Source organism: Scyliorhinus torazame, chromosome 9 (genome assembly GCF_047496885.1).
Source record: "Scyliorhinus torazame isolate Kashiwa2021f chromosome 9, sScyTor2.1, whole genome shotgun sequence".
Taxonomy (NCBI): Eukaryota; Metazoa; Chordata; class Chondrichthyes; order Carcharhiniformes; family Scyliorhinidae; genus Scyliorhinus; species Scyliorhinus torazame.
The window spans coordinates 139,496,661-139,521,482 of NC_092715.1; the positions used below are offsets into that span (position 1 = coordinate 139,496,661).

A 24,822-nucleotide genomic window follows, 5' to 3' on the forward strand; every position below is an offset into this window, starting at 1 on the left:
AAACCCACGCAAACACGGGGAGAATGTGCAAACTCCACACGGACAGTGACCCAGAACCGGGATCGAACCTGGGACCTCGGTGCCGTGAGGCAGCAGGGCTAACCCACTGCGCCACCGTGCTGCCCGTACCCTGTCACTCCTGATGTCCTCTGTGTATCCTGGCAGTGACACCCAGGTGCCACCCTAGCAATCCCAGAGGGGGTGCCCAGCTGACATCTTGCCCGTGTTGGGGATCGGGCCCATGGGGTGCCCTGCCCATATGAGATGGGGTGCGGGGGGCTCGAGGACTCCCTAATTAGTAAGTTGAGGGGAGGGTCTGGAGACCACGGAATGGTGCCCCCATCTCACTGGCGAGCTGAGCGCGTTAGTGCAGGAAATGGGTCGAAGTGCGGCTTCGGCGGGGCTTTCCAAGCTGAGGCCCGGAAAAGAAGAAGAGCCCTGTTTGATAACGGGGTCATTCTCTGCCCTGCAAGCGCCGAGTACACCTCACTAAACACGGCCCAAAACAGGACTCTGTTTCACTTCCATTAAATTCCCTTTGTCTCACATTTATACTCTACAAATTAGGGCGATATAACTGAACATTCTACTTGTATTGTTTGTCTATGGCCCAGTCCAAGATTGTTTTCAGTCTCTCCGTTGGCTAGTTCTGCACCATAATTAAGCATGCATAGCTGCCAGTTTCACAGCAGCTACCAAAGTGTATAACAATTTGATGTTGTAAGGCAGTCCCAATGTTGAAATTAACCGGGCTCATTGGATAAGAACTCAACAAACGAGGGATCATTCATCGCTTCAGCATGACCTGGCTCTAAACCCAGATTTAAAGAGCTGGAAAGTAACCCTACCTGGATCTGACAGAAATTGGTAACTCTTTTGATGGAGCCATCACATTTTAAAAAATCATTGTATTATTGCAGACTGGCAGCCCACAGGAAGTATTTTATAATCTATTATGCAAGTTTATCTCAAAAATATGTGGCATTTTGCCAACATTTCCCATGGTACTGCTGAGCTCCTGGATTTAAAATTCTATCAAAAGTAACTTATCTATTTCTTAATAGTCTTCATTTACTGCTGACTGAGTTTCAACATGCACAACACGTACAGTTCAGGCTAATACTAATTGAAATGTTGTTTCATGTTCCTCAGATTTTGTGAATCGCCCACAAGTGACGTTGAAATGAGAGCAAGCCGAGGCCGGGGCAAAAGGGCACGGTCTGTTGCTAATGCTCCAATGAATGAAGTCAGTTTTACGGAGTCCAGGGGCATGCAAAGTAAGAACAGAGGCGGTGCCAATGGAAAAGGACGCCGGGGAAGTCTTAACTCGAGTGGACGTAGGACACCCCCGAACTGTACCATGGAGGATGTGAAAACAAGTCCCTCGCCCATCAACAAAAGGAAAAACAAACCCCCTATGGATTTGGACCTAAATTCCAGTTCTGAGGACACCAAGTCTGGGAAGAGGGTCCGCACAAATTCGAGAAGCACTCCAACCACGCCGCAGGGGAAATCTGAGGCTACTTTTGTGGAACAAGGCTGCTCTTCCCCAGTGTTAATTGACTGTCCTCATCCAAACTGTAGTAAGAAATACAAGCACATCAATGGTTTGCGTTACCACCAAGCTCATGCGCACTTAGACCCCGAGAATAAATTGGAATTTGAACCGGACATTGAAGATAAAATGTCAGACTGTGAAGAGGCTTTGAGTAATGTGGCAATTGGTGTTGAACCCGCTGAACCAGGAAATGGCACATTGGTGTCAGGTGGTGGATTGAGTTATGATCAGATAAAGGCACCGCCATCACCTATTTCTAGCACCCCAGGGACACCAAAGGGCCGCAAAGACTTGGTTAACAGCGCTCAAAGCACACTAGTCAACTCTAAATCCGGGAAGAATGCTAGTAGAAGGAAAGGTCTTAATAATGACTTGAATAACCTTCCTGTGATTTCCAATATGACTACTGCTTTGGAAAGTTGTTCAGTTCCCGATGGTAGCTCTGCTTCAGAAATGCCCAAACTTGAAGTAGAAGGGGTCATAGATAAGAAAAACATGGGTGACAAAGAAAAGGGGAAGAAGAACAGCAATGGAAAAGTGGATAAAACGTTATCAAAGCCTAAGACAACGAGACCAATTGCCCCTGCCCCTCCCCCACCACAGTTGATTGCTATTCCCACAGCAACATTTACAACCACTTCTGCAGGAACAATACCAGGGCTACCATCTCTTACTACAACAGTTGTCCAGGCAACACCAAAGAGTCCACCACTGAAACCTATTCAACCAAAGCCTACCATTATGGGAGAGCCTAGTGTGGTAAACCCAGCCCTGTCCTCACTCAAAGATAAAAAGAAGAAAGAGAAGCGAAAGCTGAAAGACAAAGAGGGCAAAGAGACAGTCAGCCCAAAGATGGACTCTAAACTAGGGAAACCTGAGGATTTAAAAGCTTCTGCAAAAGAGCTGACTTCACATTTTTTAAAAGAGCATCTCAATAAGAATGAAGTGCTTGCAAATGGTTTATGTGACTCTCAGGAGAGCAGAATGGCCAGCATAAAAGCCGAGGCTGATAAGGTTTACACGTTCACAGACAATGCACCCAGCCCTTCTATCGGGAGTGCCTGTAGGTTGGAGTGCGGCAGTCTGGTTAATGGACAATCTCCCATGACACCATTGCACGTTTTAACACAAAATGGTGGCGATGGGACTGCTACCAAAACAAACAGCCCAGCTTACTCGGACATTTCTGATGCCGCTGACGATGGAGGTTCTGACAGCAAGTCAGAGGGCACAAGGTCAAAGACTGATTCTCCTGCGGATACAATTTCCTCCAAGGAGACTATTGTAAAATCTCACTCCTCAGCCTCTTCTCAGCCAACACAAAGCAAAGAAACTCATTCACCTTTTTACCATGGTTACGAGCCTTACTATTCGCCCAATTACATGCATCCTAGTCAGGTTAGTAGCGCCACAACCGGGAACACTTCTTCATCGCAGAACATCAAAGTGAAAAAAGAGATAGAAGAAGGGAATGAGAAAAAGGACAAGGTGGAGGTTTTGGAAGTTAAAAAAAGTGACACAAATACAGTAAATGCTCAAGCTCAGCACCAGTCTGTTATTACACAGAGACATCCGGCACTTGCCCAATCGCTCTATTATGGACAATATGCATATGGCCTATGTTACGTTGACCAGAAGTCAATAATGACAAATCCTTCTTACAGGCAACAGTATGAAAAGTTTTACGAGGAGCAGCGATTTGCAGAACAGAAACTACAGCAGATAGGGCGAGATAGTGAAAGAAAAAGCGAAGGGCAGCAAAAGGAACTGGGAAAAGATGAATTAAAACAGAAAAATGTTCCAACTGCTACAATTTCAAAAGCCCCTTCTACCCCCGAGCCAAGCAAAAGTAGCTCAAAAGCGAAGGATTCGTTCTTGCTATCAGAATCCTCAAAGCCCGGGATTGTGAACAAATCAGATGAGCTTGTGAAATCACACATTCAACCTGTGTTGCAACAACAACTGACCATTGATGGGTTCAAAGCAAAGCAAATGGAAAATCATCAGCTCATCAAGGAGGCAGTGGAAATGAAGTCTGTTATGGACTCTATGAAACAGACAGGAGTAGATCCCACCATACGCTTTAAACAGGTAGCTAGATGTTTGTTGCCTGTGGGTGGTTAATGATATTGGGGCTAATAGCGTGAATAATCAATGCTAATGTCGTCAATTCTATATTTTCATATTTTTATTAAAAGAAAATATATATTGCCCTCCCCGTGATTAGTAAATGCACCTTAGGTATGAGGTTCTGAGCCCAGTAACAACATTTGTATTAGATTTTTAATGTTTACATCGAAAATGCCCTCATGACACTTTACAATATGATAAGAGAAAACAGATGAAGTTGCCAAGCCACGACGTGAGGGTTAGAAGAGGTGGCAGAACATTTGTTAAAGCTCTTTTTAAAGGGAGATAGTTAAGTGGGAAAACCGGAGTTTATTGAGGAAATTCTGCAACATGGGATCAAGGAATCATAGAATCCCTACAGTGTAGAAGGAGGCCATTCAGCCCATCGGGTCTGCTCCATCCTTTCGAATGAGCACACTACCCATTTACACCCCCGCCCTATCCGCATAACCCAGAACCTAACCTGCACATCCCTGGACATTAAGGGGCAATTTAGCATAGCCAATCCACCTAACCTCCACATCTTTGAGGAAACCCACACAGACACGAGGAAGAATGTGCAAACTCCACACAGACAGTCACCCGAGGTCGGAATTGAACCTGGGTCCTGGCGCTGTGAGGCAGCAGCGCTAATCACTGTGCCACCGTGCAGCCCTTAAACCTTTGACTCTAATGGAGGGACAAAGGGCGGATGGGATTTCAGAAAGGACAGAAGGTTACAGTTTTAAACCAAATTCTGTGCTGTTAACTGAATTTACCATTGATCGAGCTCCTACAAAAATAACGACACTTCGAGGAGGAGGACAAGGAGAATCATTCTCTCCTGTCTCAATTGCTCAACTTTTACAGGAAAGCATGCGTGTGACTGATGGTTGAAGAGAAGTTCAGGCTTGTCTTCAACACCTCCCCACTGTGGAGTCAACTACCAACAGTCCTCTAACATTTCATACTGTTCTGGGCTCACAATTCCACCAGTTATATCAGAGGGTCGGTGCAGCCTCGATTGGCCAACTGACCTCCTTCTGCACTGTAGGGATTCTATGATTCTAGCTAATTAAGGGAACTTGTCAGTGATGTCAATGTAGAGCGCTTGCAAATGAAGGTTGGTTAGTCTCCTGCCGCCTAAACTACTGGGTGAGATATTCAAATTTGCCAATGACAGAAAGATAGGCAACATTCTAACCAGTGTTGATAGAAGCATCAAACAATAAAGAGATATTAATAGATTAAATGAATGGGCAAAACTGTGGCAAATGGATCTCAATATAAACAAATGTGGAGGTCATTCGCTTTGTACGTACAAAGGGTGGAACAGAGCACTTTCCAAATGGTGAAAAACTAGAAACAGTGAGATACAAAGAAACTTAGAGGTCCATGTACATAGATCATTAAAATATCAGGAGCAGAAACAGAAAATAATCAGAATGGCAAATGAAAAACTGACCTTTATAGCCAGAGAGACTAGAAAGCCAGAGGGTGAAAGTCATGCCACATCTATACAATAACCGGGTTGAACCAAACCTGGAGGACTGAGATCATTTCTGGCCCACACCTTTGGGCTAGAGTTTAATGTTGGTTACAGGGGTCTCACCGATCCCCACCTCTTTTTGGGAAGGCCGGTGCCCATCGCAATAAGGCTAGACGCAGACCTACCTTGCGATCAAGGATCTCGGGTGGAAGTTCCGCCCTCTGATCGACCAGCAGCTCTTCATTGTTCGGCAATGCCACCAGGCAGGCAGTGGTTGCTGCTGTTGTCGGTTATGTGCCCACTCAAGGCCAAGGTTACCCAGTCCCCCGACCGGGGACTGGCTGCCTTTAAATGGGGTACCCCAGGTAACCCGCCAGCAACCCTAACAGAATTTAGTTTTTGGATTTTCTGTTTGGCGAGCTCCCCCACAAGTGCCGATGGATGAGGCTTAAGGGCCTCAATTGGCGGCGAAGCGAAAGGCCATTCATGAGTCTTCCTAGCATGGACTTAATCAGGGCTGAGGTGGGAAATCGGCGAGGCCCCCACCCACCACACTTCCATGCAATTAAATTCTCCCCTAGGATATATTGGCCTTTGTGGGAATATGGTGTAGATTTATCAGAATGGATCTAATTACACAGAGTGATGACTCAAACTAAGGCTGCATCCCCTGAGTTGTGATTTGATCGTTGTTTTCAAGATATTATAGGACAGTTTGAGAGAATCGATTTCTGCTGGTTAGGGAGTCCAGGCCCAGGGGACATGGGGCGCAATTCAGCGGCCTCGCCGCGCCTGACATAGTGTCTTGAAGGGATTTCCCAGGTCATTGGAGAACTCCGGGTGGTCAAGCATTGGGCAGAGTGGCACCTTGGCACTGCCATCTGGACATGGGTGGCATTGCCAGGATGCCCAGGTGGCATGCCAGACTAGAAGGGGCATTGCCAAGGTGCCAGGCTAACAGTGCCAAGGTGCCAGGTTGCCCATGCCAGGGGCCAGGCCTTGGGGGTTGGGGGGGAGGGGTTTGAAGACCCAGAGGAGGCAAGTTGGGTGAATTGCGGCGGGGGTCCAGAAGCAGAGACGGGGATTGAAAGATCGGGTGCCTTTACAAATGTTGCCCCGATCCCTGAGTAGTCCCCAGTGCAGGAAATGACGGAAGTGTAAATGTAAAGTCTCTTGACAGAGTTCCTCGGCGAATCCAAAAGAAAATGGCAATTGCCGCTGAATAGAAGGGTCTTTCTTGGCGCCGCTAAATGTGCCCGAAACTGGACTTAGAATTTTCTTGGTCGAATTGGCCCATGGTGTGGAAATTAACGCATCGATATACAAAAGGCGATAAACTTCGGAAAACCCTTCTGCAAATAACAATTATTCTAGATCGCTTGCCTTTTTAGAAAATGAGATTGATAGATTTTTGTTAACAAAGGGTGTTAAGGGACATGGGTAAAGCAGGGTGTATGGAGTTAGATGAGCCATGATCTCACTGAATGGCGGTACAGACTCAATGGAATAAATGGCCGACTTTGCTCTATTTCTGGAAGATCATGAGCACCAGCTGTACTCTAGAATGAATCAGAAAGTCCAGGATGGGGATATTCTTTGGTGATATTTTTTGTAATAATTGAAAATTTTGTAAACGAGCGATATGAAAACTTTGTTGAAATGATAATTTTAAACAATAGGTCAGCTAACTTTCTCGTGAAAGCAGACCCTAGCTTTGAGTTGATAATAATTGGATCACCCTTTAGCTGTAAAAGAACATGTAAACTCAAGTCTCATGGTTGTACTCTTCTGTAGTTTGCAGTTTCAAGGTATATTCAGAATGTTTATGGTTCTTCATGTAAAATTTTGCCCATGGAACCTTTAAGGTATATGTTGAACAAAGCAGCTACTCATTGATTCTATTCTGCATGGAAGAAAAAAATTATAATGGGAAAAAATCATCTCAGATTGAATTTTTCATTGACATCTTCGAGAGATTGTTTCAAGTGCATCTCCTGATAATTCCTTTGTGGTCCAAAGTCCTTCATTGGAATTTTGTTAAGGCATTGGGGTCTTGCCTACTGACTGGAGAACTGATGAGAGACCTCCGCTGCCTCATTTCAGCAGGTCCCACCAAACCACATGCCAATCAGGCAGGCGTGAGGCCAGCTATGGGACTTCACCTGGGACCAAGGCTCTGGAGGCAGAATCTCGCCTACTGAGAGCTGCAGATAAATCAGAGGCTGGCAGTTTCGTGCTCACTGGGGAGGCCATGGCTGCTGCCGGGAGGACAGGCACTGGAATCCCAAGATCTTGGGAGTGACCAAGCCACAGTATGCCCAGTCCCTCGATCAGCACTGAGTGCTTTTGATTGAAGGATAATCCCTCGGAGAGAATAAGTTGACCATACAGTTTTAGTCGTCATGCCTGCCACATGGCAATAGTCCTACCTGTAGCTGGGTTTAAACCAGCAGTGGTAGGATGAGGCCCAAAAGTGATAATTAATTGGCTACTTAAGGGCCTCAATTAGCTGTGGGGTAAGTAAATTAACCAATGACCTTCCTGCCCACAACTTAATTCTGACAGAGATGGGAAAGGGTTCAGGTACCCCACTGATTCACTGAATACCCTTCCGACCTCCAAACTCACCACCAGAGAGAGCAGGAGATTCCATCCCTTTTAAGCATAGTGTGATTGCAACTTATTTAGAAATTAATATGAGCAACACCCAATTGCAAGTCAATTGTGTCAAGCCTGTTTAAAGTATACATTTGTGTGAATTAACGCCATAGAATTTTACTGCACAGATTTTATGAGATCCTGGAATGTGAAATCTAAGTAACCTGTTCTCTGATTGTCCACAGGAGTCAGATAACCGGGCATGGCACCATTATGTTTATCAGCCCAAGTATATGGAGCAGCAAAAAATAGATGATTTTGAACGAGAGAGAAAACAGAAAGAAGACAGTCCAATTAAGGCATCCAGCAAAGAGGGAAATGTATCTAATATTCCCATGGCAGTAACTAATATTAAAGAGGAGCCCAAAGATGCCAAACGGGCTGAATCCCAGTCTCTGACAGTGGAGGAGCATAAAAGTAAAACTGATGATCGTAAGACTCCTGTCATTGCGAAGGAATCTCGAGCAGCTCGTGTTGCCGTCTCATCACCAATGAATCAGCATCAATCTTATATTCAGTACCTGCACGCTTATAACCCTTATTCACAAATGTATGACCCAGCCTACCGAGCAGTGTCTCCAGTGTTGATGCATAGCTACCCAGGTAGGTCATCCTGATGTATGTGTGTGTGTATAGGTCCATAGGAGAGGAATCAAAGAGAACAAAAATAAGTTTTGAGTGATAATAGTTGACGTCATGAGACATGTTCATTTTGCATGTGGAAAGACAGGTATAGAGGATAGAAGAGAAAGGAAAAGTCAGTAGCTCTTTCACTCTCCGCTACTCTGTCTCTAGATATTAAATAGAGAAATATGGATGACTGAAATTGTCTGATTGTTGTCTGTCTGTCTGATTATAAAGAAAAACCCAAAACAATCTTGACAGATGATAAATTTACTGTGCAGTATGTAACTGAGAATTACAAACCAGGCAGATCCTGTGTCGGCTCCCAGTCAGTGCTGAGCTAGGCAGATCTCGGCCAGGTAAAAGTAAAGACGCTGCAACTAGCCTTACTTTTCCTGGACTGGTGATGATTAATACTACTGGGCTCTATCCATTGGATTTTGAGTAGAGACAGGATTGCACGGTGCTTTGATGCCCTCACTTTTAACAGCCAGCTGATGCTTGATGTCGAGGCTAATTTGATGGCTATGGGCCTAGGCACTGGTAGGATGCCAGATCCTGGGGTCATGTATATCCAATATGAGCCAGTGGCTTCAGCAGGGATCAGGTGAAAAGGAAACAATATGGAAATGAGAGAGTTGTGCATGCAAGATAGAGTCCTGGATTTCATGAAGACAGACCCAGTAATACATAGAACATAGAAAAATACAGCACAGAACAGGCCCTTCGGCCCACGATGTTGTGCCAAACCTTTGTCCTAGATTAATCATAGATTAACATTGAATTTACAGTGCAGAAGGAGGCCATTCGGCCCTTTGAGTCTGCACCGGCTCTTGGAAAGAGCACCCTACCCAAACTCAACACTTCCACCCAACACCAAGGGCAATTTGGACATTAAGGGCAATTTATCATTGGCCAATTCACCTAACCCGCACATCTTTGGACTGTGGGAGGAAACCGGAGCACCCGGAGGAAACCCACGCAGACACGGGGAGGACGTGCAGACTCCGCACAGACAGTGACCCAAGCCGGAATCGAACCTGGGACCCTGGAGCTGTGAAGCAATTGTGCTATCCACAATGCTACCGTGCTGCCCTTGAGAACAAATAAATCTACACTATCATTTTACTGTAATCCATATACCTATCCAATAGCTGCTTGAAGGTCCCTAATGTTTCCGACTCAACTACTTCCACAGGCAGTGCATTCCATGCCCCCACTACTCTCTGGGTAAAGAACCTACCTCTGATATCCCTCCTATATCTTCCACCTTTCACCTTAAATTTATGTCCCCTTGTAATGGTTTGTTCCACCCGGGGAAAAAGTCTCTGACTGTCTACTCTATCTATTCCCCTGATCATCTTATAAACCTCTATCAAGTCGCCCCTCATCCTTCTCCGTTCTAATGAGAAAAGGCCTAGCACCCTCAACCTTTCCTCGTAAGACCTACTCTCCATTCCAGGCAACATCCTGGTAAATCTTCTTTGCACCTTTTCCAAAGCTTCCACATCCTTCCTAAAATGAGGCGACCAGAACTGTACACAGTACTCCAAATGTGGCCTTACCAAAGTTTTGTACAGCTGCATCATCACCTCACAGCTCTTAAATTCAATCCCTCTGTTAATGAACGTGAGCACACCATAGGCCTTCTTCACAGCTCTATCCACTTGAGTGGCAACTTTCAAAGATGTATGAACATAGACCCCAAGGTCTCTCTGCTCCTCCACAATGCCAAGAACTCTACCGTTAACCCTGTATTCCGCATTCATATTTGTCCTTCCAAAATGGACAACCTCACACTTTTCAGGGTTAAACTCCATCTGCCACTTCTCAGCCCAGCTCTGCATCCTATCTATGTCTCTTTGCAGCCGACAACAGCCCTCCTTACTATCCACAACTCCACCAATCTTCGTATCGTCGATATACATTGATATATGGGCAGCACGGTGGCGCAGCGGGTTAGCACTGCGGCCTCAAGGCGCCGAGGTCCCAGGTTCGATCCCGGCTCTGGGTCACTGTCCGTGTGGAGTTTGCACATTCTCCACGTGTTTGCGTGGGTTTTGCCCCCACAACCCAAAAATGTGCAGGTTAGGTGGATTGGCCACGCTAAATTGCCCCTTAATTGGAAAAAATGAATTGGGTATCTCAATTTTTTAAAAAAATACATTGATTTATATGCGTGGCCTGTGACACAAAATCTCGATGCTGGTCGCATCCAAAACAGGTGGTTCTTCGAAATTTAAGAAGGGCTGCAATAATGTTTCTTTTTATCAATCCACAGGGGCATATCTATCTCCAGGGTTTCATTACCCTGTCTATGGGAAGATGTCCAGCCGAGAGGAGACTGAGAAATCAAGCACAAGTCCCAGTGTAAACACTAAACCAGCAGCTGAATCAAAGGCACTCGACCTTCTTCAGCAGCATGCCAACCAGTACCGCAGCAAGTCTCCTGGGGTGAGTAGGGTGACCAGAGCTCTACCAAGATTGTTCAAGCTTGGGAAACAGAACAGACCAAAGGCTTGCTGCATCATAAAAAATCAGCAGTGCAATAAACCTGGATATAAATCTAGTAATTTATGATTTGCTTTGACAATGTGTTCTATGTGATGTACCACATTTGTAAAAACTTACAGGCAAAGATGTCCATAGTGAGCACGTGAAATAAAATCTGAACTGGCCACTATAAATTATCAACATGTGGCTTTCCTTTTTGTTCCTAATTTGTGTTTCGAATGTTTTCCCACACTTTTGGACAGTGGTTATTGATGAACATTTTTCCAAATGTTGAAGAAACATCCATAAAGACATATAACCGAGCTGCAAATTGACTGTTTTTTTTGGCTGCTTCAGGTTTTAGTATTGTTAAGGGATTTCAAAATATCGGGTCCTCGAGTGGGAACACCAACCTTTGCACAGTAAATCACAGCCACATGCTCCACAAATAGATGCCTCCTTTTTATCCTGTTATGATTTTGTTAAGAGAAAAAATACATGGATTTCTGGTTCCTTTTCAAGCTTGTTCCTGCTGTTTTGGCACATGTGCAGAATATTAAGTTGTGCATCTTAATTAATGCATATGAGCTAAATATTTAGTGCAATGAGCCAGAGATGGTAATTTATATTGTAATTAGTTTAATTCTGCAGAACTACACTTTTTTCTGAAACGTTGCCATTTTTTTCAACTGTAGCCTGCCGAAAAAGCGCCACCTGAACGTGAAAGAGAAGCTGAGCGAGAGCGAGAAAGAGAACGCCATTCACCTTTTGCACAGCGGCATGTACACACCCATCACCACACGCATGTTGGAATGGGCTATCCACTAATACCAGGCCAATATGACCCATATCAAGGTACTCATCTGATTGATTTTCCATTTTGTTAGAGATGTGTATTGGATAATAAAGGTTGAAATATGCTGCTAACAAATGTTCTCTTTCAGTTCAATCTCCATTTTGTACTGATCATAGAATCCCCACAATGCAGAAGGAGGCCATTCGGCCCATCGAGTCTGCACCGATCCATGTCCCACCCTATCCCTGCAACCCCATAACCTAACCTTCACATCCCTGGACAATAAGGGACAATTTAGCATGGCCGATCCACCTATCCCTTTGGACTGTGGGAGGAAACCAGAGCACCCGGAGGAAGCCCACGCAGACACGGGAGAATGTACAAACTCTACACCGACAGTCACCCAAAACCAATATTGAACCGGTCCCTGATGCTGTGAGGCAGCAGTGCTAGCCACTGTGCTACCATGCTGCCATTGTCCTGTCAGTTTTTCCTGTTACGTTGATAATAAAAAAATATTATTATCTATTCCTCCAACAATTTTTAAATTTGGTGCATGTTGTACTTTTGGGACAGAGGGGAAAGATGTGGGTTTTGATCTCTAACTGCACAGAGTTTCTGATCTTAATTGTTGTAGTTTCTGAGGTGCCATGGTGGGGGAAGGCAATCTTACTCTCAGGCACTTCGAATACATCCAAATTGCTTTTTAAATATTTTACATCTTAGGTTTTTGATAGTTTAAACTTCAAGTGAGTACCCAATTTTTCTTTCTTCCAATAAGGGGCAATTTAGCGTGATCAATCCACCTAACCTGCACATCTTTGGGTTGTGGGGGTGAAACCCACGCAGACACTGGGAGAATGTGCGAACTCCGCACGGACAGTGAGTCAGGGCCAGGATTCGAACCCGGGTCCTTAGCGCCGCAGTCCCAGTGCTAACCACTGTGCCACATGCCACCCGCCCCGACCATGAAATCTTAAGCACAAACTGTCATTTTCCGTCCATGGATATCTCCTCATGATGGACCCAGGATGGAAGCACCAAAATGGAGAATGTATCTTTTACCTCAGCGAATGAGCGAAATATTTGGTGCTAAATATTTGGTTCAATGAGCCAGAGGTGGTAATTTATATTGTAATTAGTTTAATTCTGCAGAACTACACCTTTTCTGAAATGGTGCAATTTTTTTCAACTGTAGCCTGCTGAAGAGGCGCCACCTGAACGTGAACGAGAAGCTGAGCAAATAATACAAGCTCAGTGCTATCACACTTAGTCTTATTCAGAAGGTGCAATTACACACAGTGGTTTAATCAGCAAATCCTCAATCGGTCTCTGTTTTTATGCTTTCTGTGTTACAGTTCTTGTCATTTCTAGCTATAGTATTTGTTGCATGTGAGCTATACGTTCTACTAATTATAAATCATGGCTTCTACTTGTATTGAATTATTTTAGGGCTGGCATCCGCTGCCATCGTTGCCGGTCAGCAGGTGGCTGCGCAGGCTTCTGCATCTGCCATTTTCCCTGCACAGAGAAGGTGAGGTACATTTTTAAAAAAATCTTTGCATGTGAAACTATTAGAAGTACTGGTTTGGAAATGTGGTGATGCTACGAATATTTGTGGTAGTGTCCACATTCTGCATCCCCTGTCATATTGCTATCTGCTGAAGTTCATGTTTCTGGGGCCTGCGCTTGAAGCACACATGAGACCGTTTGCACATTCAAATAGGTGACCTAACACCTATTTCAGGCCTCCTTCCCAGACATCAGGATAACCAAATCTACCTACCTGTGCCCTAGTCGGCATTCCTTAAAGGGAGTGCTGGAGGCAGCCAGCGAGAAGATCCGTTTTTTTAAACGCTCATCTGGATGTAAAGTTTCCAAAGTTCTATGGATGTGGTGCTGGGAAGGTCTGCAGTCCCAGAAACTGTCGCAGGCTCTAATTTAGTTTCTTCTTCATTGTCCTTGCCCTCATGTTTGCTGCATCTCATCCCAATCCCACCCCCACCATCAATCGCCTCTCACCTGCAGAAGCGGTCCACATTTTACATCAGACTCACCAATCTTAACACAAATTTAAGTAAGACCCAAGGTCGAGTGTGCCTCAGGCATTTGCGTTCCAGCACAGTTCCTTGCACCCAGTTCGTGCTGGTGGGCCGGCCCTATTTAATTTCGCCATAATTCAGTTAGAGTTCAATGGAAAACTGAAAATATGATAAATATTATTTCAATCTTCCTCAAGCGCACACATGTGGCAGCGAGGAACCTAAAGTAAAAGACTTCCAGGTCAAGTAGGTTAGATAGGAAGCCTGAGAGGAGCCAGTTCTTGTGATCAGGTTATTTATTTCATTTCTGTTTATGAAAGGTTGCTGTGCCAAATTGGAAATTGATACAAAAAATACTCTATAAAATAGTTTTTCCAATCTTTTCAAGAAGCAAATGATTCTTTTGCCAATTTTCACTCCCCCCATAACCCTTTTTTTGTGATGACATCAACTCCCGATGGCCTACAGTTCCTTGACCATCAAGAATTCTCCTTTGCCTTGGGCAAGTGGCCATTATTCACGTACAGACGTGAATAGCTATTTGGCCACAGCTGAAGCTCAGTCTGCCCTCGTGCAATGTCTACACGTGTGTTATTTTGGGAAGGTTCGGGCGGCACGATGGTGCAGTGGTTAGCACTGTTGCCTCACGGCGCCGAGGACCCGAGTTCGATCCCAGCCATGTCTGCGTTGGTCTCACCTACACAACCCAAAATGTGCAAGGTAGGTGGACTGGCCATGCTAAATTACTCCTTAATTGGAAAAAAAACTCTTTTTAAAAAATTTGGCAGGGTTTACTAGAAAATGATAAGGACCAGCAATCCTAACTGACTCTTCTCTCCTTAACCCAGGGGTGGTGAGGCTGACTGTAGTACCTCTGGGAATACTTTTGACAAGAACAGCAATTGGCACAGACTCAAAATCAAACCTGGGATTTGTCTCGCTTTTTTAGTTACTGGATAAACATGCTGACACATCCCCAGAAGACATGTAAACTTTTCTAACATCTTGTTTTGTTTTATTGCAGGGAATGATGGCATCATGAGTGTATATTGAATCATAGTCATGTGACTGGATCACATGAAGAAGAGGTTTATACAGACATCAGTTCCATGGTGTTGATTTCAAATGCCTTGATGTCAGGCAAAACCAGTCATTTCATATTTGTAAATTGCAAATTTTATAACTGAGTTACAAATGTTGCTGTAATTAAACTTTTGTTGAAATATATTCTTTTTGTTTATTGTTTTTTTTTGTATCAGTAACCAGGCTCACACAAGCAGGGTCAATTATTGTTGGCAGTTGTCACAGTACTTTGCCATTTCCTGAAAGTGTTAGCAACAAAAGAAGACAATTGCTTGGTTTTGTAGAGCATACTGTTCTGGGTAGGTGTTCCCTTGAATTGAGTGTTGCATTTAGACCCTCGGAGAGGCTAACTGTGACAGTGACACTTTGGTACAGTGTTTACGTGTACTTGGTGGCTCCTTGAAAACACTTAGACACTATTTAAATGCATCTGTGTGCTAACTGTATTCACATGTCCACTGCATTGTTGTTTATTGTGAAGATTATACATGCAGAGGACTTCTGAGGGTTGTAAGAACGCCCATTGTGATTGTGTGTGTGTATATAATGTACAGGTTTGAAATGGAAAATAATGAGCATCTGTGAATATAAAATGTCTTTATGATATTGAATGGCTGATTACCCCATAGCCGACATAACCCCCTCCACCCACCCATACAAAAAGACATCTGTGATTGTTATTACTTGAACTAGTTCAGCAGTTTTAAATGTTTACAATTATTCAGATTTAGGAAGAAATTGCTCAGTTGCCTGGTTACTTGTTTTATGCTGTAATCTAGTTTATTTTATGTAAAGTGTATATTGAATGCTTTCATTTTTTATACTTGCCTTAAATAATTCGGCAATCAGAATAAAAAAAAATGTTTTTGTATTTGGCGTTGAGTCTTTTATTATCCTATATTTTGATCTTATTTCATGCTTTTCCCCGCTCAATAGGAATTGTTTATTTGTTGGCTTTTGCTGCTGCCGTGTACAGCAGCAAATTGCAGCCTGTTCTTACTTTGCACTTGCAGCTGGAGTAACCCTGCTACTTGGTGATCAGTTTCATATCCACAATTTGCAGCGTTTCTTTTAACACTATTGTAAGCTAACACACTGTTGACACTGCAGCCAATGTGTCAACCAGGTTGGTCAGCAGCGCCATGATTTCGCCTTGTCACATCACTGTCTCCTTGTTGCCTAGAGGTAAATTGATTGAGGCATCAAAGATGGAATCCTGGGTCATGTTTGCACAACAGTGATGTTAATACCATACGCACAAGTAAAGATGATGCGAGTTGTATCAAAGCAAGAGGGATTTGCCAACTTGATAGCATGGAAACAGGCACTGTAGACCAAGCCAGTCCCATCTCCGTGTATTACTGTACAAAATTAGTTGTAGTTTTCGTTTAATCTGTGGTCTCAAAGAATTTTGAACAAATTGCATTTACAGCAATCAATGCAATATTATTTTGTCAAGCCGACATGCGTTCAAATGTGCAGTGCTATTCCTTCTGATGTATCATGTAGATTGGAAAAAAACTGTGACAAGAGCCCTCAGTATTGATTTTTGTTAATTATCTTTGCTGAGTTAAATCTTGAGTTGTTGTGCTGCTTATATATGCAGAGCTGAAGGCACAGTTAAATACATCATCAGTTATCCTTGCCTGGAACTGCTGACAATAACAGTACTGTTCATTTTAAATTAAGACTTTGGTGAAGCTTTCAGCATTCCATCAAGTCGACACCTAATTCTTCATGTAAGACGTACTGACAGATTAAATTAACTGAACAATGGCCACAACCCCATTGATGCCCATGTACCATTAAAGCCATCTAATTTTCTTTATAACCTGATATTTCTGAATATTTAAAGAACCAACAAATTGCTTATTGTTGCAGTAGATTTGAACACTGCACCATTTTAAAAAATTTAGTGTACTCAATTTTTTTCCAATTAAGGGGCAATTTAGCATGTTCAATCCACCTACCTTGCATATCTTTGGGTTGTGGGGTGAAACCCATACAAACACGGGGAGAATGTGCAAACTCCACACGGACAGTGACCCAGAGCCGGCATCGAACCTGGGACCTCGGTGCCGTGAGGCAGCAGGGCTAACCCACTGCGCCATCGTGCTGCCCTATGAGGCAGCATTGCTAACCCACTGCGCCATCGTGCTGCCCACACTGTGCACCATTGATGTAGACTGAAACGAAAGAGAAAATGCTGGAAAATCTTAGCAGGTCTGGCAGCATCTGTAGGGAGAGAAAAGAGCTAACGTTTCGAGTCCAATGACTCTTTGTCAAAGCAGCTTAGCCGGAAGCTAATAAAGCCGTTAGTGGTTGAGACAGTCAGAAAAAGACTTGGCATTTATATCACAACTTTCATGACATCAAGACATCTTTTGACCAATTAAGCACTTCTGAAGTGTAGTCACAATTGTAAAGTAGAAATTGCTGCAGCCAATTTGCACTCAAAACTACCCCAAAACAGCCATGTGATAATGACCAGATCATCTGCTTTTCTTTAGTAATTGACCAGGACATCCCTGCTCCTCTTCAAAATAATGCCATGGAATTGTTTAGTTTCACCTGAGACAGGGGACGCGATTCACCGATCGCGGGACTAAGTGTCCGCGCCGTCGTGAACGTCGTCGCGTTTCACAACGGCGCAAAACAGGCGTGGGCAGTAGGGATTCTGGCCCCCACAGGGGGCCAGCACGGCGCTGGAGTGGTTCACTGGGGGCGACGCCAACCCGCGCCTACACAGTGGCGAAGCGTCAACTGACGCGTGTGCGGTAGACTCACGGAACGCTCCAGCCCCGACGTAACATGGCGCGGGCGTTCTGGGGCCGGAAGCGGAACAAAGTCGGCCCGGGGGGAGAGGCCGGCCCGCCGATCGTGGGCCAGACCCTATCAAGGCCCCCCCCCCCTCCGGTGAAGGAGCGCTTTTCCCCGCCCCACAGGCCGCCCCCCAACCCTTTGTGCAGAGTTCCCGCCGGCAGCAACCAGGGGTGAACAGCGCCGGCGGGTCTCTGCCGTTTCCGCTCGGCCCATCCGGGCCTGAGAATTGGCGGCCCGGCCGCGAACAGCGGCCAGCGACCGGCGCCGCGCCGGCGCAAATGCCGCCGATTCTCCACCCCCTCGGAGAATCGCGCGCCGGCGTCCAGGACGGTGTGGCGCAGTTGCGGCGATTCCCCGGCGCGGGGCTGGGAGAATCGCGCCCAGGGTCTTGGTTTAACATTTTACCCATTCTAGGAAGAGCACCTGTAGCAGTTCAACATTACCACAGTATTGCACTAAAGCGCTAGCCTAGACTTTATGCTCAAGTCCGTGTACTGGGATTTGAACCCACCATTTTCTGACTAAAACAGAAATGCTACCACCTGAGCTACAGCAGGCACTGACACTGTATGGCTACTGATGGCCTCAGTGCTCCTGATTGTTATCCAACGACTGCTGCTAAAGTGCACGGGTGTGTGGATGTTGGGATAAGATTATCCCTCTCCTCCAGGTGAATAGCTGGGCAATACTTGCTGTTACAATATAAAGAATGCCCACTTTGGTCAATAGCAAGTGAGCAGCTGTCTATGCAATTATACCTCTGTAAGGCAGAAAAAAGGGGAAATTAAAGAAGAATGGTTCCCTTAAGATTCTGTTGCATGCTTGATTTGTCACGACAGGGTGAGGAAAATCCCAGGTTGATCCCAAGTCTGTGCTAAATTAATTGACCTAATCCAGGAATAATAAGAATGTAACAACTGGCCTCAATAATTCTGTGTGGAAAATCACTACACTTGAAAAGTGTATGTTTTTTGACATTGAATGAAGAAAGGACTGGTTGGGCTGCGAATTCAGCTAGTTCTCACTCATTAGGCCTTGATATGAAAAATGAAGCAGGGAAGTCTTCTACTAATTGTTAGATTGTATCCCAATGTGGGTCCCCAGCTTCAGGACAAATGGGGAAAATCAGATAACCCATGTTTTCTAAGTCACCATCCAGCTGAGTTGAATACTTAAACTGGGCAAAAGAGGATGTCGGTAATCTCCATGGCAGTTTCCCCAATGGCCTGTTGTAACTGCATGGAACATTGTAAAAATGGCTGAAATAACCTTTCCATCAATATGAATTCACGAACCTTCTGGTAACTTGAATGACAAGAGTTTTATACAAAGGCCTTTCTGGCCTGATTATATTGCATGCTGGTATAAACAAAAGCTGTTCCACTGAGTAATTTAAGTATGGGGGTGAGTGACAGTTGTTACAATTAGCTATACCCTACAACTGCCATTAGTAATTAATAAACAAAAGGTTTAATATGCTGTGATTGTTTTATTTTCCCAAGACTATATGTTTTGTCGTTTTGGTTGACATATAAAATATATCCCATTTTGATGCATTCTTCAGGAACATGGATTTCTTTCATTTGTCAGTTTTCATTAACCAAACCCATCGGCTTCCTTCAGTTACTCTTAACGAGTACTACAAAATGCATGGAAACCTTCTGCTGGTAATTCTCCCTCTAATTTTCCTTTAACTGTGCAGAGAGAGTCTTTCTTTGCACTTGCCTCCCTCAACACCTCCCACAAAAGTATGACGGAGATGAGTCAGTCCGCACAAAAAAGGAGGAGGGGAGTTTATGTTCCTCTGATGCCATGACTCCTGCATTACTACCTGCAAATATGTACCTCCAAACCATGCTGCTGGCTGTCCAAACCTTGCAGCTTTTTATATCAAATCCAATCTGGAAAATGTGGAGAGTTTTTTTCCAGTTCTGTACTTATAATCTTTTTTGACATGCGGTGCGGTCTAACGGGCCCGTGCACCTGACCCGGGGCGCAACGAGGCCGGTAAATCTTGCAAGAGGCCTCTCGCGAGACCTATGAAGCTTGTTACGCTTCGTGAGATCTAACGGGGCCATGAGAGGCGTCGTGGTCTGCACCTCACCCTCAATGGGCATGAACCAGATTAGCATATTCAAGTGGGTAGTCAGTCTCATTTGAATAAGTCTGTGCCGGAGTTATCCAATGCACTGGATCAAACAGCCTCGCCTCGGAGACCTCGGCCCTGGGCGCCGTTGGGTGGGATCTGGAGACTGCGGTGGTGGGGGGTCGAGAGATTGGGCGCTATTTAAAAATGGCATCCCATCTCTTCCTCCACTGGCGAGCTGAGCTCATTAGTGCAAAAAATGAGTCTAAGTGCGGCCTCTGCGGGGCGCTCCTCACCGAAGCCAGAAAAAGAAGAGTCCCATTTAATAGCGGGGTGGTTTTCAGCACTGCAAGTGTCGGGAAACAACCCACTAAACGCACCCAAAACAGGACTCTGTTCTTTCCATGAAATCGCGCCTATGATCTCTTAAACTGGTCGTATATATAGAATTTGTAGTGGCCAATGCATGGTGATAAATATCTTCACTTGTGAGGTTGGCCATGACTCACTCACAAATTATCCGGTCTGGTTCACTGCTAAAGATACTTTGAACTCTCTGGTGTTCATGACACAATATCTATAAATTGTGCACTCATAGTGTTGAACTAGAGCTTTCCCTGGTGTCCAGTTCTACAGATGTTGATTTTTTTTTTATCCTCATGGAGCTATTTTTGGCAATCACTAGAGGGGAGTGAAATCATGCCAAATGAATGTCTCTTCTCCCTTGTAATTAATGGCCCACTAACTAAATCACATTCTCACAAATCACACGCTCCCATAATTTCCTTACAGGGTCAGTAATTAGGTGGAGGAAAGAGGCATCCTGCTCATTATTAGGAGAATTTTCAAATGTAGAATCAGTTCTGAGATTTTGAAACGTGCTGCAGGAACTAAAGTTGCACATTTTCATGTTCAAAGGACATGCCTTAAGACACGAACATATGTATAATAAATTATCTCATTTATGAAGATATAACAGATGTGAAAAAGTTAATATTGGTCATCTGCACAGAATGTTTTGTCATGATAAAAGCAATCTGACTCGTGAGTATCTACTACTAGCTCCAAGGATAAATACACGGATGGTGTAACATTGCACCATCAGCTAAAGTAATTGGCTGAGATCAGTTGTTCACTCCACATAAGATAGAATGTCAAATCTGAAACCTTCCTGGGCTTAACAGTTTAGTAACAAGTGCTTATCTATGAAGCCCTCAATGTTGAACTGTCATTGTTTAATTTTCATGCCCATAACATACTTTATAAACACTCCAAAAAATGAGTGTCGATAAAAATATGTATGAAACGTAAAGACAGAAAATCTAAATAATGGATTTTAAAACTTGAAGACTGTTGTTTGGCTGTGAGATTTCATGGTTTCACTAATGAAATGCTATCAGGAAAGCTGTACTGTATTGCTATTTTATAACTGGCGTTAACAAATTTCCCCAATTACAGAGTCCATTCTGTAAGCAATGAATGTGTAGCTACCAATTAATCTAGTGTACCTCCAGGCAAAGGTCTAAATCAGCTGGATACAGCTAAAGCAATTTGTGCACAGCTAAAAGCAAATTGGCGAATAAGTGTTCCATGCCACTGCCTAGATTTCTGAAGCTACTTTGCAATCGGTATTCCAACAGTAGATTCAAGCCATGTTATTTGCAACTATCAATTTTAATTATTCCAATATTGATTACTTTGAAAAGTGAATAATTTAATGTTCACACTTGCCTAATCAACTTCTGGAATGAAGTTGCTAGTTAGCCAATTATCAGAATTAGATGAGTTCTGAGATCAGGTTGCGTGTAGTTAGCTGAGCTTTTGCTTTTTAAAAAAAAAAACGTTGTTTATGTGTGATTGTTTAATTTTTCTGTTCATTTACCTGCCTTAAAAACGCCAATTTTTTAAGCAGTTGAGCAGAGTCTGAGTAAGCGCTCTGTGTTTTTGTGTGAACAGCAATAAATAACAGACGTTCAATATATTTTCATCCACAGTATATACTCTGTAGTCACTGTTACTCTCATTAAGTTGCTGTCGGAGACCATGATGACCAGCCTAATGTTTAACACTGACTTTTCGTATATTTTTTGTTCATTGATTAATTTTTTAAAAGTGTACTGTAATACAGTATACAGGGAAAATCATTAAATCGAAAAGCAAAATGAAAAAATACAGATGTCAAGTTCTAAGAAAGTATGTTTCTTGCCTGAACCACTGAATAAAGTACCAGATACAGGATTACTGTACGATAGAGGATCATATTTGGCAAATGGGTTATATGTGTACACATAATAGAGTAATAGCAAACTTTTCACATAAATGTCATTCATTATTTCATAATGACTTTCACTAATGCACTACACAATTATTAATTATAGTATACAGCCTTGGACACAGTTGACCACACCGTCCCCCTCCAACGCCTCACCACTGTCATCCAACTGGGTGGTACAGCAGTCACCTGGTTCTATTCTTGTCTACCTAATTGTAAACAAAATATATATTTAAAAATAAATTTAAAATACCCAATTCTTTTTTTCCAATGAAGGGGCAATTTAGTGTGGCCGATCCACCTACCTTGCACACCTTTGGGTTGTGGGGGTAAGATCCACACAGACACGGGGAGAATGTGCAAACCCCACATGGACAGTGAGTCATGGCCAAGATCGAACCCGGGTCCTCAGCGATGCAGTCCCAGTGCTAACCACTGTACCCCTCAAGGATCTATCCTTTGCCCCTCTCATTCCTCCTGCCGGTCAGTGACATTCTCTGAAAATATTAGTGTTAATTGTCACATATATGCTAACAATACCCAGCTCATTTTCACCATCACGTCTCTCAACTCCTCTGCTGTTACTAAATGTTCAGATTACTTATCCGATAACCAGTACTGAAGAAGCAAGCATATCCTCTAATTCTGCTTCAAACTCGGTTTCCTAGCTGCTGACTCCATCCTTGTCCCTGACAACACTCTGAGACTGAACCAATCTGTTTGTAACCTTTGTGTCATATTTGAACCTGAGATGACCTTCCAACTACGCATTCACGCTTTCACTAAGACGGCCTATTTTTGCCTTCGTAACATTGTCCAACTTTACCCCTGTCTCAGCTCTTTGCTGTTGAAACCCTCATTCATACCTTTATTCCTCCTCAAACTTGGGTCGTTTTATGAATAGCATCCATTAGGCCCCCAAGGTTCAACAGTTAAACTGCTCAATTCCTGCTGCAAGTGGGTGGATCCTGCATCGCATGTACTCCATCGATTTATATGGGAAAATTACAGCTAGGGACCGACAGCCATTTCAGTTAAGCAGCCCTCCACCTTTTCCAGGTGGATGGGCAATTCACAATCTAGTGATCTTCTTTAAAATTGCCTCATTCCATTTGGAATGAATGGGGTGGTTGAGATACCACCCTTCCTGCCCCCACACTCTCCATTCTCAATTGCTGGCGAGCTGTGCCTTAAGGTCAGTAACATGCAGCTGGCAGTTGTGAACCACTAATCCGGTAAGGAATCAGTGCCTTCAGGAGAGCTAAGAGGAAAATTTGTGGATGCCCCCTTTGCAATGTTGATTATCAGATGGTAGCTGCTCTGTTTTAATTACCATGAACTGCACAGCAAGAAATAGTCCTGTTGGAACAAAGTAATAACTAATAACTAAACAGATTAACTAAAACAAATAATAAACGTGACAAAAATGTAATTACGAAAATAATTAACTATTATTAGCAGATACTGTGAAGCAGTCAATTGTTTTTTCAGTCAGCAGTTGGTTGGTAATGTCGACTTTATTCTCACCCCGTTGCCTCTATCAATTAGATATAATCCATGTATGTTCATGTTGAAGTAGAGCTGGAAAACAATCATTTATTTATTCTAATATTCCCTTTATTCCACCCTTATCCATGGTTGAATAATTTTTTTTGTTTTTCTTTTATCAATCTGTCATTTGCTTTCACAGTATCCTTCCATCGACAAAAGTTGATGGACACACAGCAAACAATCCATTTCAGTTGGGGTGTCTTCACATGTGCAGCTTTGCTGACGGCTGAAGAGGCCAATCCATCAGAGACCGATTCTGTCACAGGTGCCGCACATGAATCAGCCAGGTATTGTCGTGGTTTGTTGTTTTTGGCATTGGTGTCTGTTGCCAATCCACTGTAGTCGATGGTCATCGTGGTGGTGCATGCCAGCCCACAGTAGGTGTCATAACCTTCCTCTGTCATCAGTCGGTGTCTCCCAGATTAAATAATCAATGTTGAAGACCTTCATGTCACACTTGCAGGAATCCTTAAAGCTGAGTTTTGAGGACCTTACTGGTTGACTGGCTCTGGCAGTGCCAGGGTGCCAAGTTGGTACTGCCAAGGGTTAGGGTTTGAGGGGGGCCATGCCCATTGAAAGAGGGGATGAAGGGTTGGGGTGAAGGGGGGGTTCTGAGAGGGAATGCACAAAAGGTGGGAGCCCTCAGCGACCCCATGGTGGGGGGGGGGGGATGCTCACTTGAGGGTGGAGGGGTGGAGGGGTCCATGTCTGCAGGGAGTTGCATGGTCCTTGGGTGGGAGGCCCTCAAGTTCACTTCGAGATCGGGGCACCATTTCAAAATGGCGTCTCAGTCTCTCAGGAGCCGATTGCACCAGCAAGTTTAGTGTGGGCTAGGCCGGTAAGAAACTCCGCAAGGCCCAAAAAAATGAATAAGGGTGGGATTTCCCGGCCGCTCACGCTGGCGTAAAATTTCAATCCCACACCAGAACACAGGTTTCTCAGTGATGAAGGGTGCTGTCAACAGGAAATCCCGTTGACAATGATGGGACCGGTAGATCCCTCTGGCGGGCCGCCTCTACTGCTAAAAAACACACGGCGAGTTGATAAGGAAATCCAGCCGTAAGTGTAAGAGAATCCAAGTCTGGATCTCACCCAAACAGCTGCCGGGAATCACCCCCCAAACTCACCCAAAATGATACTTAAGGCGCAATTCAGCGGAAAAGGGTTAAAGTCTGCTTTGAGCACGTTTGGCAGGGCGTTTCTCAGTGGCTTCCTCACTGAGATTCAACCCGCTATTC

At 44.1% G+C, this 24,822-nt stretch overlaps 1 protein-coding gene across 6 annotated transcripts in view; it reads left to right on the forward strand.

Annotated features, from left to right (window-relative positions):
• Positions 1 to 15,723, forward strand: part of znf608 (zinc finger protein 608) — a 121,827-nt gene extending 106,104 nt beyond the window's left edge. For 5 of the 6 annotated variants that reach the window (XM_072516557.1, XM_072516559.1, XM_072516556.1 and 2 more), the window contains 6 exons: positions 1,153 to 3,649; positions 8,000 to 8,417; positions 10,720 to 10,892; positions 11,627 to 11,786; positions 13,180 to 13,261; positions 14,794 to 15,723. In XM_072516557.1, coding sequence (XP_072372658.1) covers positions 1,153 to 3,649; positions 8,000 to 8,417; positions 10,720 to 10,892; positions 11,627 to 11,786; positions 13,180 to 13,261; positions 14,794 to 14,800 — 3,337 coding nt within the window. In that variant the 3' untranslated portion in view covers positions 14,801 to 15,723. Of the gene's footprint in view, positions 1 to 1,152; positions 3,650 to 7,999; positions 8,418 to 10,719; positions 10,893 to 11,626; positions 11,787 to 13,179; positions 13,266 to 14,793 lie in introns of those variants that run through there. The other variant, XM_072516560.1, reaches the window with a different exon arrangement.
• Positions 15,724 to 24,822: the final 9,099 nt, after the last annotated feature.